Consider the following 16832-nt stretch of genomic DNA (forward strand, 5'->3'; position numbering starts at 1 on the left):
GTCTTCCAAAGGCCACATAAACATTTACTTAACAGCTTCCAACTAAAATCCCTGAACAATCACATCAGCACAAGCACATGAGCAGAGCTTGGGATTCATTCCCCTGCTGCCAAGGAAATGACCTGCTTTAAGCTACAAAGTCAGAGCCTGCTTCTGAAGCAAAACATTTTAAATTAATTCCTGATCAGCACCATAACCTCAGCGGTGCTGAGGGGTACCCCACACAAAGGGGTGTTCAGCCTGGCACTTTGGGCACGCTCCTTAAGTGTGAGACAGGGGCTTAACCCACCTGGTCTGACCAAAAACAGAGCCCAACCGTGCTGCTTCTGGGCAGGCTGCTTCTGCTGCACTGCTAGTGGGGGTACAGGAGTTTGCCATCGCACGCAGCTTGGTGGAAGTGAACGATCTCCTAGTAATGACTGTCCTTTTTGCTCAGGTACTTTCCCTTTGGAATTGTGTTCCTTATTGCGGGCAAAATCTTAGAAATGGACGACCCCTCGGCCATTGGGAAGAAGCTGGGTTTCTATGCCATTACCGTGGTGTGCGGCCTGGTTGTGCACGGGCTGTTCATCCTGCCAATGATGTACTTCTTTATCACCAAGAAGAATCCTATCGTCTTCATCAGAGGGATCCTTCAAGCCTTGCTCATTGCTCTGGCCACCTCCTCCAGGTATCACCCAGTCTCTGGATGTGTCTCTCAACATTTGGAAGCTATGAGCGGGAGCTATTGGAAGTAATGTTTGTTACATTGTTTTGCCTCAGGTTAAAAAATAGTGGACAAAAATGTTTTTTCTTAGAGGACTAAAAATGAAATAAGGGTATTTTTCCATAAACAAAACAACTGTGTTTCTACAAAGTTAATATATATTAAGGGACACACAGTTTGTCCAGACTGTATTTTTGGCATTAGTTCAGTCGTATGGAAACATTTTACACTTTCAACTCATCTTAGCCTTTGATTTTGGGTACATTAAGAAAAGACTGTGGTTGCAAGCTATTGTCCAGCACTGGGAAAATATTTCGCTGTTCTACTCAAGGAACAATGTTTTTCACATCCTTTTTAGGGAGGGTGCCCAATGAGCTTTAACCATAGCTGAACAAAGGTACAGTGACATGGGAAACAGCTTATGGGCTGGTTAGGAAAATGACCACCAACACGGATAAACTTGTGCTTAAGAAGTGCTTGAAAGAGCTGGAATTGGTTTGCATGGAGCACAGACAAGAATGACAACTAAAATCACATTTCCATGCTGCTGATACCAAAGAAAGGCAGTGTCATCGCCTCTGTGGCTGGAGGCTTGTTACTCTGAAATAATGAGAGCAGCTGTACCTGGCGATTTTTATGTAGTAATGAAAGCCACAGCACAAGTGGAAAATGCCAGGTAAACAGATCTCTTTAGCACATCTTACATATTTATTATTTCTACTCTCAGCTGTAAAGGAAGAGGGCTGAAGAAAGGAAAAGATACCTTTCTTTTATCTCAGCTTGATTTCCATTTTTGCTTTTGCATTTTTAAAGTTATTTTACAGAGAGGCTGAAAAACAAAACTCCTATCCGATTTTGCAATGATGACAGCTAGTGACAAACACCTACCTTTGTCTACTTAATTTAGACTTCAAATTAGTCATTATTACAAAATCACTGATAAATGTTGAACATCTATTTGTAATGAAATATACACTGACAATATAAAAGGTTTTTATTAAGCCAAAAATATTTATTCTTATTAACAATAATCATTGGGGAGTACTTTGTCTAGCTATACTTAAATGCTGATTTTTGTCTTTTATCTTGCAATAATCTCTGTAATACGTTGAACTCTGACAACTGATACAGCCTTTATGGCGATAGGATTGTATCAGCTTCTTATCCCTTGTGCTTCTAATCTTAGTTTTCCTGGTCACTTCCCAAGCTTCTTGAGGAGGAATTCACGTAACCTCTCATCCTATGGCAGAGTAACCCACTTAGAAATAAAGTGCATTTGCAGTTGGTAGGATTAGAGAAGGAAAAGGCGAGTGTGGCATATGGATAAAAAGTTCTGGGAAATGTTATTTAAATCAAAGGATTTAAATAACTTCTTTTTAATAGTCAAGTAAGGGCTATTATGTAATCAGAGCATATGGCTTTGCATAGTGCTGATAAATAATTATGTGGGGTTTGCATAAATCTCAAACTCTTCTGCAAATTATCTAAGTAAATACATACACGGAGAAGTCATTGTGTAAGTTTCCTGAACTCAGACTAGTTGATGTCATTCACTTTCACTATAATTTACTGCCAAACATTTCTGCTACAAAACATTATCTTGCAATGTGGTAATTACAGTCAACGCTAAAAGAGCAATAATCTCTCTTTCACTGAAGGGACAATGCAAAAGGCAAAACTAAAGTTGCACCAGACCTGTGCCAGACTTGGGAAGGAAAAGAACCTAAAACTTTTGTCCCTGCTCCACTGACCTGATTAGGCTTATAATTTTCTTATGGTTCTAACGAGGTCCAACAAGGTAAATTGGGGCAGCAAGGGCATACGCAGATGGCTCTTTCTCTCATAAATATACTTGAAGTGGTTAGGGCAGGGGTAGGCAGAGCAGAAGGAATATATGGGAATTAAAAGAAAGGAGAGGAGGGAGTGATTATTTCAGTATCATTGGAAGGAACTGGCTTTCCACTATGTTTCTCTTAACAAGGTGTTTTCATGTTTAGTAGTTTCCTCCAAACTGACCTATAAAGAGCAACATACTGTGAGATACAAAGTCAAGAAAAAAAATATGTGCTGGGTGGTGTTTTAAATTCTAATTAGGCTTAAATAATTAGGGCAGGCTTTTTTATTAGAACATTAAAAGTTTGTAGCTTGTGATGTCATCACATTCCCACAATCAAGGAAGATGTTAATTTTACACTCAAAGATGTTAGTGTTGGAAAAGACTTGTCAGGTTCACATTTGACACACTTGGCTATCTGCTCTGCTGCTCTAAGAGTTCTGTCTCTAAAGAACCTTTCTCAGTCCTTAAGTTTCTTCTCCATCCCCAGTTCCCTGCAAGCCGAGGTGCCCTCACTCACAGTGGGGTAGGCGCAGGGAATTTGCCTTTCCTGTACACCTGAAGTGGCTTCGACATCCCAGTGCAGACTGCCAGGAGAGGATATTGAGGACGCTGAGATAGTGCTCCCTCCCCTTCCACCACGCAAGGAACAGTTGTGTATATGCAGGCCCTGAGCAGTTGTAGTTTGGGAACAGCTCTGGCACCAGCTGGCAGCTCGGCCTGTCGGTGATCACCAGCAGGACTTGCCACCTGAAGAGATTTAGGGCATTTATGGGCAGAAGCTGATGTGCTACCAAAGCTAAGGTGAGCCCTAGGAAACAGCTCTGAAATTCCAGGTTTCGGGCTTGAACACCGCTGACAAATTTCACTTTTGCCCCTGCTTACCAGTGAGTATATTTTGCAAATCCAACACAGGTCCAACATGGTTGTTAATGTTTTTCTTCTCAAATAGCAGTGTCTTGTCTAGAAATAGCTGAACTTTTCACCTTCATTACACTGAAAGGAATGGATACTGCACATAACTGAGCATTTGCCAAAAGAACATGCACAAATAATTGGGGCTGGACAGGAGAGCTGCTTCTCCCGACAGTCAGCACATCTGCATGTGGTTAAATAACACTTGCCACAAGGGCATTATATAACACTCATAATGTGGGTATTGGATTTTAAGATCATCTAAGAGGAGAACAAAGAGCTGGTTTTAAGCATACTGATGGTTTCTTGCAGATGTTTCTGTGTCAGTTCACGTCTACATCCAAAGATAGAAAGGAAGGCACAGATCAGTGTCCTGGTGCTCATTCCAGCCAGTCTGCACCTGTGGAAACCTTTCTTTTCAAGCAAAGAGTCACACTGCAAGAGGAAAAAACAGTACCACACACAAACCCCCAGAATGTGACACTAGGGAACCTGAAAACAACTTAACAGTCATCTCATGGCAATGATTTTCTTGAATGTGCACATTATTTAAACCCACTTCCCATCAGTGAAAGGTTCTGCAATGCATTTTCAGGCTCTGTATCCAGAAATCCCAGTCTCACAGCAGTGTTTTGGGCTCACACAGATGTCAACAGAGAGGTAGGAACAGAGAAGAGTTCTTGTATTCCTTCGGTGCATCTGTTTAGGACACAATGATCTCTGTTCATACTACTAGCACCAAGCATGGCACCACCAGGCCACCAGCCCCTAAGGCCAGAGCACTGTGCATGGCTGAAGTTCACCACATCCAAAAGTTGTGTTCAGCACATGCTGGCATCGCCACCTTGCCCGGCTCTGGGGTGGTCAGGGGTAGCCATGGATTTTGGACTTGCACATCAACCCTGATCCTGACCTCTCACTGTATTGAAAGAGCAGTATTTGGCTTGCAGACAGATTCCTCTTGTTTTTAGCTTTCCTCATTCCAATGTATGAGGGAATTTTGTTTTTCTAGGTCACCTTTCCATACCATTAATGAATTAAAGTGGTGTCTTCTCTGCGGTACATCCCATCAAAAAGAAGCAATTTTCATCTTCTCTGAAGACAAATAACAAAACACGAGTTTTTCAAGGGTTTTGCTGCTTATGAAACACTAAGGTCTTGGCTATTGCACAGTGTAAATTAAAGGCAGATTTAGCAAAAGGGAGATGAGATCAGTTTGTTGATTTTTTGGAGCAAATATCAAAATGCATTTGAATGATAAGATAAACAGAGCAAGCTGAACAGCTGTTCTTCCACAGTGACTAGCTGTCTTTGTGGCTCACACTACTAAGAGCTTGGCCTGATCCAGCATTAGCTTATGTTCAGTCTCTCCAGCTGCAGCATTTTATCCAAAACAAAATTGAGATAAGACTCTAAAAATGTATTTTTAATTGTTAAAGTTAGCGCTAGGAGAAGATACCTCTCCTCTTAGCTGAAAGCTTTAGAAAAGTTTTTCAAAGACTTAGCAGATTAAGATCAGTGAAGCAGGTTCCCAAAAGGGAAATCAGGGATGTAAAGTAACGGCCTTATAAGAAAAAACATTAAGAAGTCTGATTGTTTCAATCCAGAGGAACAAAACTGAGTTCTAACATTGCATGTTGTAATAGCTGGACTTATTTGTGCAAGAACATATGCATAAAGCACATAGAAACAAATTTTGTGTAAATTGAAAATAATACATCTAGGTCAAAAATTAGTTTTCTCACCTGAGGAATAAGTTTGGGAGTGTCCTTCAGTAGGAATAGTCAGGACAGATGCTCTGCCAGCTCTAAGATGTGGTGTCATAAACTTGATTGAGACTGCGTGGAATACTTGTCTGTGCTAGGAAGACACTAGGATTTGTAACCTGGAAATGCACTTCCTTTAAATATCTTGCACAAAATTTTTCATCATCATTGTACATTCTGTCCACTTTTTTATGATAATAATTAATGAAACACAAAACCAACATCTGGTGATGTGCCCTAGAAATTTTACTTCTAACAGCACACAAAATTAAAAGAATTACCTGTCTCTCTATGAGATAATGCACAAGTCTGAAAGTTGAATTTTTGCAAAAACGGTGTCATACATTCAGCTTGTAGCAGTGGAAACAGATACAGAATTTGCTGGTTGTGCCATTGGTATTATGGGATATTTTTCACAATCTTTTCCACATCTCCACCAAATCAGATGTCCATTAAAATCTGCATGTTTCACAGCTCAGATCTCTGCGCTTAGAACTTGAAGGCATTTAGGTTTAAAATTCTGCTGTGTCAAAGGGTGGAAAAGGACTTGGAGGATTAATTTTTCTCTTCTTTTTCCCACAAAGAAAATTAGACAGGTTTTTGTTACAGAAAAGGCAAATGGCCAAGGTAAGACTGTTTTTAAAAACAAATAACCTTCTACAATTGCAGCAACTGCAGGGAAGGGACATGGTGAGTCCTAGGTTTACTAATTGCTTCCTGGCAATGCCGACAGCTGTAAGAACATCTGCAAGTGTTACTGGGGTGGTCTGCTCCAGTTACAGCTCCACCAGGATTTTCTATTCTCTATTACCTGTGAGCCCTCGTCTCACCCTTTTATTTTATGAACAGTTTATGGCAAACAACACATAGAGAATTTCAGTCATTCCCAAATGAATGTGTAAAAACTGACAAGCATGCCCGAGAGAGAAGTGACATCTAGTGTGTAGTTGGGGGGTTATGCTTTGCTCCGTTTGGTTTTCAAAGTAAATATTCATTAAATATTAGGACTGACAGAATGAAAAAGTTGAACATAACCCAGTTGCCACAGGAAATCAGATTTTTCTTTCCTTATTTACACATCTAGTGAATTACTTTTGCCCAGATTTGTGTGGTAGTGAGCGTCTAGTAAATCATTCACCAGCCAGACATCAGGTTATAAAAACCAGAGATATTGTAATGAACACATCCTCTCATAGACCTCTCTTGTTCCTTTCGCACTTCTTTTGCAGGAAGCTACTTTTCCTTTCCAAACACTAACTGTGCCTTGCCTCAAAAAACAGCTTGCACAAATACAAATTGACAGCTCCTACTCATGGAAACTTTTTGCTAATACATTCCTGAAACTTTGGGGTTATATCAGGGCTTTCAGAACCTCTCAGATGAAACGTAATTAATGGAGAAAGAATTTATCAATCAATTTTTTTTTTATTTTTTTTTTCCGTTAAGAAGAGATAATGTCCATTATAAGAGATCAGAGGTGTGTTGCTGATGTGAGGCGCACAACACAGTGACTGAACAATCTGGACTGCCCAAACTAGTGAAAAGACACCTTAATTTCTCTGCTGGGGGCATGTAGCTCACAAGAGAACAGCAAATTAAAGACCTCAGTATCATGATACCAATATTTGTCCAATAATTACTTACCTCTTTAAAGAGGTAACTCTGGAATAGTTTCAGAGATTGCTATTTTACATCTATTTCAATAGTCTCCAATACTTAGCAATACATTAAGATCAGTATCACAACAAGGAAAAAATTTTGTCCCTTCCTTGTAATTGACAAAGCTTTAAAAAATACCCCCTCACTCACGTGATTGCAATTGAGCTGCTCATGACATACTAATGAATGTGACACTGAATGGTAAAAGGCAGAATGCTACAAAAATAAAAAGCTGAAGAAATATAAAGACAAATATGTTTGAGTACGTTACTATCTAAAAATGCATGCGTCTTATTGAAAACAAGGAAATTTACGACCTGATAACATTTAATAATATTTCTGTTCTCGAGAAATAAAAGTAACTCAATGTGTGCTTCTCTCCGCTGTTTTGCAGTTCAGCCACGCTGCCTATCACGTTCAAGTGCTTGCTGGAGAACAACCACGTGGACAGGAGGATTGCCAGGTTTGTGCTGCCTGTGGGAGCCACCATCAACATGGACGGGACCGCGCTCTATGAGGCGGTGGCTGCAATCTTTATTGCACAAGTCAACAACTATGAGCTGGACTTCGGGCAGATTATTACTATCAGGTATAAACCACAAACTCCACATGCCCAGAGTTGCTTGTCTTGCTGTGTGATTCTTGTATCGTGCAATGTTCAGAACAGAACTCATCTTTGCGGTTATCAAAGCACCTATTTCTCATAGGATGGTAATTTTTTAAGTAGTGCAAAGATCAAGGACTGTAAAAAGGGAAATTGTATCAGTTCCATCAAATAGAATTATGGGGACACCACCAAAAAAAGGGTTTCTGTTTGAGAATAACTGTCTAATTTTTACTGTTAGGCACAGCCTTGATCATTTACTAGAATTTGAACATTTTACAATTATTGTTGGCGTTGAAAAAATTATTTTAAATTTCAGTTGTTTTCAACTTCAACTCTAGTTTGTCTCTTCACATGAGAGGAAAATGTTAAAAGCTAAAGGTCCTACATCAGATAGAGGGTACAGTGGGTGTTAGGAAGCTCAGGCCTTGAAGGGAAGGAAGAAAGATGCTACTGTCAGGGCAGGTTTCCATCAAGATGTCCTAGCTCTCAGGTATTTTTTAGATATCTTCTCTGCTTCTTGTTAAAGCAGAAACCATCATAAATAACCACGCTCTCAGTGGTAGAGTGTGCTGTAGCTGCATGCTCTGTCCTTGAAAGGTCTGTAATGGATCCAAGAGAGCAGAAGATCCAGCTGAACAATTACTGCCAGAATAACTCCAGTGGCTGCCAAAGAATGCCTCAGGGACTGAGACCTGCAGGTTTCCAGCAGAGAACAAATGATTAGAAAAACATTCTTCATAGTCAGAGCCTTGTGCAACATACTTGAGATCTGCTTACCTACCCACCCAGTGACCTCAGCACTGCCCCATTTACTCTGCTGGGCCTTGCCCATCTTCTGCTGGACTTGAAGAGCTTCATGACAAGAGGAGAGTCCTACAACTAACCCCAGATGACAGCTGAGGTTTGCCAATGGACTTTATTTGTTTATTTTCACTGTCCATATTAAGTGCTAGTGCGTAAGAACCAGAGAGAAGTAAAGACAGTAGAAGGAATTTACAAATTAAAATTAGAAAAATCCAAGAAAGGAAAAGAAATAAAAAGACTGGTTTGTAAAAGAAAGGAAAATAGGAATTCACAGTGGATCCAGTACCTAAACATCTGGATGTCTGAAGGCCAATTATAACTGTATTGTATGGACCAAACCTGCCCTAGATCTTGATACTCTAGGAACTGGAGAGTTGAAATTCAAATATTCATTAGTCACAGAATATCTTTTGCTGGAGAGGAAAAATGTTAGAAAAAATAATCAGCCTACTTGGTTGATAGTTTGTAAAATAAATGTTGACAGTTTATATCAATGTGATTATGCAAACCAAGATGTAGCAGAAGAAGAAAGTAAATATTCCCATCAAGTGAGACTATTACAGGAAGAAACATCTACATTGAGGACAAAATGCAGTGGAGCAGCAGATGAGCTTGTCTGTATAACGTTAGTTAAACATTCCTATTTTGCTCCTAATAAAGTCATGAGACTTTCTAGCCTGAACTGACCTGGGAGGCAGAAGCAGATCTAATGAGCTAGCCAGTTTAGAGCACTGACTGGAGAATCTTTTAATATTCATTATACTTAACTCTTATTCAACTATTAAGCTTCTGTCCCTTCCTTCCTATCCATATTCTGCCTACTAAAATGCTATTAGGATGCTATACAAGCTATTTTTTTTTCAAAAATCAGTCTTAAATCTTTCTCTTCCACCACCACACCCCCACACAGATGTATTTTTTTATTGCTGGAAAGGGCTCTAGTTATAAATACCTTTGCTGCTCTACTGGTACGCTGTGCAGCTGTGAGCAAGATACTGGCTATCTCAGTGTCTTGGTTTCCATATGGGTGAATACTGTTACCGTCATTTTCCTTCAAAGGAGGTTGATGAAACTGAACTGCTTGCCAAAAGCTCTGAAATTCTGGATGAATGAATGCCATGGATTATCAGTGTATATGCTTTATGTCATCCTTTTACTATAGTCAACATTCATCTCTTGTCTTTCTGCTGGATGGCCTAGCTCTTGCAAGCAGTCAGAGAGGAGGAAGTGAATATATACAGTCACTTTTGCTCCTGGAAAAAGGAATGAAATCCCTCCCCTAAAAATAGCATTATGAAGAAAATCTTAAGCCTGCCAGGTCCACTCTTGCCCTGGTCTCCCATTCATTTCTGCTTGCCTGGCTGAAAAAATGGTGTGAAGGTCAAGTAAAAATACTTTCCAGAAACTGAAGAGGTACAGTCACATTTATGCTCACTTCATATTTAGTTCCAAGTACGCCAAGCCATGTGCAAGAGCTTCACCCTTGGCCCAGCCTCTCACCCCTTGGCCAAGCCTCTTTGGGACGGATTGACATGAAAGGCCCGAGCTGCAGCCAGCGCGGATTTGCCTGGCACAGGAGCTGTGGGTGATGACTCAGAGAAGTGTGCTGGGAGCTCTGCTGCCAGGGGTGAAGCCACGAGCGGAGCGCTGGCAGGCGCAGGGCACACAGCGCTGCTGAGGCTGCGTGGTGCCGTGACCCCCGAGGAGCTGGCATAGAGCAGCCCACAGCCTGGCCCCTATTCCTCCTCATTTGTGAGTTTATGAGATAAAACAGAACCTCCTCAGCACAGCCAAGGCTGCAAAGGTAGAAGGTGAGAATTTAGCCCTGGGCAGGCCATTTGGCCAATTCTTGCTCTCCAAACTGGCTCCTACCCACCAAACACTGGCACTTCTGTGAAGTATAAGAAGGATTCTAGTTTAGGAAATCTATAGAAACATGGCTTAGTTTCTTGCAGAGCAACCCATCACCAGTAAAGCTTACTCCTTTCTCTCTTTCTTCAAGTATCACAGCAACAGCCGCCAGCATAGGAGCTGCCGGTATCCCACAGGCCGGCCTGGTGACGATGGTCATCGTTCTGACCTCGGTCGGGCTCCCGACGGATGACATCACGTTGATCATTGCCGTCGACTGGGCGCTGTAAGTAAGGTTCAGCTTTCAAGGTGGCCAGGGTGGCAACTGCTAAAAAGGGTGATGGACTCCAGGGGTTTATTAACATGAACGTACAAAAAAGGCATGGGGAATAACTGTTTTGGTTGAAACAATGCTAATGTGGTCTCAGGTGAAAGACTGCTGCAGTGAACATCAGACTTTAAAAAGACATAGACAAAGCTTTAAGGTCAGGCCAGACAAATGTCCACCAGGTGCACCTCTGGCACCTTGCCTTGGACAAGGACTAGAGGCTGGCATTCCTCAGAAACATGGTTTGCCTGCACTCTGCTTCTCAGCCCCCTGGCACTTCAAGGACATCACCTCCACGTAGTGACACTCACTGCCAAAAGGCCTGAGCCAGTGCTACAGCAAGCAGGTACGCCCGTAGAACCACAAACAGGGCTTGCAAGGCACTACTATGCTGGGACTAATGACAGCATCCTTTTAGCAGGGATCCTGAGGCAGTTATGCTCTCTCTAGTTTCAGTGCCAACTAGCCTTCAGCAGCAAATATAGCCCCTTCATGGAGCCCGTTGTGCAAGCACAGCCCTTCTGTAGAGAAGTTGCTTTGCAGGATCCCCAGCCACTGAGGCTTTCACAGCAGAAGCAGAGGCTAAAACTTAACACACACAGACTAGAAGGGAGTCCTGCTACCCAGGAAAAGAAATAGCTTAAAAATTCCTAATTAGTGGTTTATTTGGACTCTTATCTTGTTGTGTAAATGTCCATAAAACAATCAAACTACTTTGAATAGTCTAGGAAGATGAATTGTAAAATACTGGTCCCCAGCTCATTAGCATTTCAAATAATTACATAACTAGCGTACATATCCACAAAGAAACAGTCCTTTCTTTTTTTTTTAACTTAATCTATATAAAATGTATCTCCATTACCAATCTTAATGCAGTAGAGCTTAATTGAATCAGGGTTCTGGATAAAAATTAAAAGTCGATTCCATTCCATTGCCAATTTGGTTCAGTTTTAAGTCTTGAGTTTTTCTGCAAAGAACTTTGAGAAGGAATTCTTTACTTTCCTGTTCAGTGTAACAGAATATTACTACTATTAATAGGAGTCATGAGAGTTGTGTTGTATGCATATTCTAAGAAGTATTTTATTTTACAAATACCAGGAATATTCTTATGTGAGTGATAGCTAACATCTGCTGTAAGCACCCAAACTTGGGAATGGCAGTGCAGATTTTAATAAAGCAGCCTTTCTAATGCTAGTCACTGAAGCTCCATAGCTATAGAAGCACAACAAAAGTCAAAGTATTTGAAGCTGTATTACAAAAACCTTTTCCCTCTATATTGCTCAGTTTTCACCCAACTCTTGCAACATCAACATTTCATTGTTTTTCCAGTAAGTCTTCCAGCGTATATGGGAATTATGTTTCTTTTTGTTTAACAAAACATTTCAAAACAGCAGACAAAAACTGTAGTTCCAGATGGTATTAAAAAGTGAGCAAGGAACAGACTCAATTTTCTGTCTTTTTTAGATGACCTTTCATGTAAAAAGTATATTTCAGTATTTCAGCACTTGGTTTCAAGAGCCTGCAGATGCAAAGTGTCAACGTGGTTGACATGATGAATATTTTCAATATTAGTTTTGGAAGTACTGGAGTATGAAGAACGCTTAACGAAGGCTGATTAGATGAGCTCACAAGACTGAAATACCCATTACAATGAATTGCAGGTATTACAACTCACTTAGGTAGCCATAACATGTATGTGAACTTCATACCTTTAGCTAGTGCCTGGAGACAAAAGAAGAAAATTAAAATGTTTATCAGCTAATTTATGAAACATGAGGTAAATGTTTTGCATCTTTAATTATAATAACCTATAAAGCTAAAATACCACTGCAACACAGTGCAAGAAATGTCACTAGGTGCTGGTTGGCCTCTTAGTGGAGAAATGCCAGCGCTGTGTGGTGTGGTTCTACTCATATGTTGTGCTGACACCTGCGTGCACACAGGAACATGGAGCAGAACACGTCCAACACTGTGCCAGGCAACCCATTTGCTTAAGAGTTTCAGTATGGTGCAGAAAACTTCTGCCTTCAGAACAGATCCAAATTAGAGCCCAAAACAGAGTGCAAACTCATGAGCTCTGCTCATCCAGCTTCTCCTTCACCACAGCTCCTTGCACAGTCCAAAACTAACAATCCAAAACAGCTTTCCAAGAATCAAAATCAGATGATCAACCAAGGAAAAAAAAAAAAAAAAAAAAAAAGGGATATGTAACAGGAACACCTATCCAGTTTGTGCCATTACAAGTATTTTTCCCTGTCTAACACATTCTTGTGGGAATTTTCCTCCAGGGCAAAACCCAAACACAGAACAACAGGTATCAGGAAAATAGATTCAGCATACAAGTCAAGGACTGGGATCAACAAATGTATTTAGGTATAGGCTGCGGAGTATTAGTGATGAAGATACTTGCAATTGCATGTACAGTTTGGGTAATTGCCCAGGCAAATAACATTTCATGCAGGAACTGTTCCTGTTAATTAGGCAAGCAACTGCATAAACATTTGCATGCATTGATTACATGCTGAAAGTGTACAGAGAAAAAAAAAATCAGAGCACAGCTTCAATTTTTTTCTATATTAAGATGCAGGATCAGAAATCTGGGCACTGTTGATATTGGACGGTCACTAACCTTAATAAGCCAAACATCTGGAGATTTCTGAGCCTCTGTGTTATAACCCACGTTTATAAATTAAGTTACCAATATGACAGCTTTCAGATGTGTATGTTTTTCTTGGAAATTATGCGATATATTTCAGACTTAAAAGCTATATCATCTATTTGAACTCCCATCAGTTTTAACTAATAGATTCCAACCAGCTTCAAGTGTAGCACTTGTCTATGGCAACCACTTACTCTTGTGTTTTTACAGTCAATATTTTTATAGATTTATTTTTGAGATGGTGGTGGGTAAAAGATGTAAAATGGGGAAAAACTGATCACTTAAATAACTAAATGAAAAATAGTGAAACTGTATATATATATGCAATATTGTCAAATATATAAAGTTGGATTGGAAAAAAAGGTAACTGAAAATGAAGGATCTTTAAAAGCCAGAGGTGCCATAGCCACCATAGCTTTTTCAGAAATTAACAGAATTTAAGTATCATAGAGTCACACAATCATCTAGCTTGGAAGAGACCTCCAAGATCACTTAGTCCAACCTCTGACCTAACACTAACCAGTCCTCCACTAAACCATATCAGTAAGCTCTACATCTAAATGTCTTTTAAAGACCTCCAGGGATGGTGACTCAACCACTTCCCTGGGAAGCCCATTTCAATGCCTAAAAACACTCTTGGTACAGAAGTTTTTCCCAATATCCAACCTAAACGTCCCCTGACGCAACTTTAGCCCGTTCCCCCTTGTATTGTCACCAGGCACGTGGGAGAATAGACCAACCCCCACCTCGCTACAGCCTCCTTTAAGGTATCTATAGAGTGCAATCAGGTCACCCCTGGTCAGTGCCTGCCTAGTTTGTGAGTAGTTATTTAGCAATCTTCTTTTAATTGTGTTGTGCAAATTCTACCAATACACTAATCTTCTTGCTGAGAAAATTTCTTGAGATTGCAGGACTGAGCCCCTGATACCTACCAGAAGGTACTGGTTGTACTGGCTGCCCTTTATGTTTATTGAGTCCGGGCACAAGCCTCCAAATGAGGCCGTAACACTGGAGCTTAACATAAAAATACAGACACAGATGCAATCTTTATCAGCTGTGTTAAACCTTTCTAGTGCTGAATCAATGTGCATGCATCAGAAGGCAACAGCTGCCCTGGTTACCTCAGCTACAAATTAACGTGTGGCAGCACAGCGCACTAAGCTCAGAAACAACTGGAACACCCAGCCGAGCAGCTACGTAACTAAACTTCAAACTTGTTAGCTCGTAAAAACAGCCCAACTGGCAGTCAGCTTTTATGACTGCAGTGCTGAAGGTGTAGGCATGTACCCAGCTGACCATTACCATGTCGTTTGTCAGGGACAGGTTTAGAACGATGATCAACGTCCTGGGAGATGCCCTGGCTGCTGGGATCATGGCCCACATCTGCCGGAAGGAGTTCATCAAGGACGGCGATGAGGTAACAGCACACGAGGCAGGGTGTGCCCGCACAGATCCCACAAGCTCTCAGCTTCCCACGGTTGTTTCATTGAGTTTACAAAAGGTGCTTCAGGCACAGTCCCGGGTGTTTCAAGCCACTGCGTTAGCATAATCTGAAGCCACCATTTCAATAATTTCCATTCTGGACTAACACAAACACATTGCCCCATTCTGGACTTCAATCTCAGGCAACTTCACGCCTAATACATTGAATACAAGTCCCTTCTTACAACTTTGTTCTCTAGCTCTTAATCCATACATCACACGTGCCTCCCTCCACTCCTGTGCCCTTTTCCTTTTTTCCTTGGCATGCCTCACTCAGTCTGTCCTTCCACCAGGAACACCTTCTCTACTCTTCCTTCAAATCCTCAGCAGAGGAGATCTGTAATTCCCAAGCCCATCATGCTCAGAGGTGCTCCCCCCCACTGCAGCTACTGGCAGACCCGCCCCAGCTTCTTCCCCAGTGACAGGACAATTTACACAGAAGGTCCCTCATAGGGACAGGCATCCACATGGCACGTTTCATTTCTGTGTCATTTGTAGTATTCTACTCACCAGCAGAAGTTAAAAACAAAAGTACTAACAGCAAACCTTTATTTCTGTTATTATTTCTCCCATTTTACAGTCAGTCTTTCTGGTAAATCCCATTCTCGTGCCTTCCCAGAATATGCATTTAAAATTCCAGCTCTTTCAAGTTTTATAAAGAAAGACAGGTCTTATCCTCAGAGGTGCTTAGCACCTGCAGTAATTACTGATGACAGGATTGGGCCTGTTGTTGGCTGCACACATTGTGTGTTACACAAAAATACAACCTAATGGGAAGGTACCAGCAGCCACAAAGCCAGAAGTGCAGTCTGGCTCCCTGCATAATGCAGGCCCGACAGTTCACGGCTGTATTTAGAACTGTCGGAACTCAAGAAGAGATGTTTCAAGAATATAAAATCCCTCCTAATGGATTATTTAGTCATCTGTGATGAGATTTTTCTTTGCATCATGCTCTGTAATTGCATTAACATATACCATCAGTCTGCCGTAAGTTTTGGCTGCATAATTTGTGAGTTAGTAATGTATACACAAAGCCGTATTTTGTCAGCTGCAAGCCCACCTCTCTGCCAGTATTTATGTCTTATTTTCCCCACCAGAACTTCTGGTTTGATTTAAATGACGCTTCAGTATTTAACTTATGAATCACTCCATAAAATCCTCTTTATTTCTTTAGAAATGGGACAAACTAAAAAGACAGGTGTTAGTTCATCAGGTTAGAAGAAAGGCAGGAGGCCACACCGAATGCTTTACTGGTCTGTGTAATTGCACTTCAGAGCAAGCACTGCCCGAAATTCAGCATACTGAGTCCATATCTTTGGAACCTGAAAGTCTAGACTTTATGTACACCACTTCTGTCACTGTATTGATGCAAAGAGGTATCACTGTGGGTAGAAGTTAAATTAAAGTTGTGGTAGAATTTACATTTTTCCATACTTAGAGACTGCCTCACTTTGTCCAGATGGTGCAAAGATGCTTTAGTATATATAAGAGACAGGTCCTGGAAGACTGTGGGGGCCTAGATAATCCTGGTGAATGCAAAGCAGACTAGAAGATTTCAAAGTAAAAATTTCCTTCCTGTTGTATCCAGCAAACAGTGGCAGTGTTCCAAATCTTGCTGCTTTTCACATAGGTGCCATTGATCTGTGAAACTAAGCCTATTAACATCCATCAGATTGTGGCTTACCAGCGAAATGGCTGCGTGAAGACCATGAATGAATCTCGTGGACCAGAAACAGTGAAAGGGTTTCAGCACCACATACCTGTACAAGTGGAGCAAGAAGAAAGCCCAGTGGAGAATCACACTAAGAAATCCAACAGTAAAGACCACTGCACTATTGAAATAAATGAACTAGAAACAAACGTGTAACTGCTACACTCAGTGGTATCTCACACCCCAGTGACCTGATACCCAATCTCTACCTCACAGCTGGAAGAGGGACTTTTTGCCTTGAACGGAAAAAAGTGGGCTTATCGCCACTCGGCTTGTCCTGGAGCTAGGAGACCAGCTGTGAACGTCAGGAAAGGCACACAGCCTGCAAGAGACATGGGCTTCGTTAGGTGGAAGATCTTAATACTGAAAAAATATCTAATGGATGACTACTGTTTTATCCTGCAGTCATTTGACTCCAACATAGTATTTGACACTCCCTTGGCTTCTTTTTTTAAAAGTTTCTTTTTTATTTGACCCTGTCTGATTTTTTTAACCAAAGCCTTTTTTTGT

General features: G+C 41.0%; 1 protein-coding gene across 1 annotated transcript in view; it reads left to right on the forward strand.

The window, feature by feature from the left end:
• SLC1A7 (solute carrier family 1 member 7) overlaps positions 1-16478 on the forward strand; it is a gene marked incomplete at both ends in the record, with an annotated part of 47529 nt that extends 31051 nt beyond the window's left edge. The window contains 5 exons of the mRNA XM_084291110.1: positions 437-670; positions 7275-7469; positions 10294-10428; positions 14447-14546; positions 16242-16478. Of these exons, the coding sequence (XP_084147236.1) occupies positions 437-670; positions 7275-7469; positions 10294-10428; positions 14447-14546; positions 16242-16478 (901 nt within the window). The remainder of the gene's footprint in view (positions 1-436; positions 671-7274; positions 7470-10293; positions 10429-14446; positions 14547-16241) is intronic.
• Between the last annotated feature and the right edge of the window lie 354 nt (positions 16479-16832).

Source organism: Netta rufina (genome assembly GCF_964035555.1).
Source record: "Netta rufina genome assembly, chromosome: 8".
Classification (NCBI taxonomy): Eukaryota; Metazoa; Chordata; class Aves; order Anseriformes; family Anatidae; genus Netta; species Netta rufina.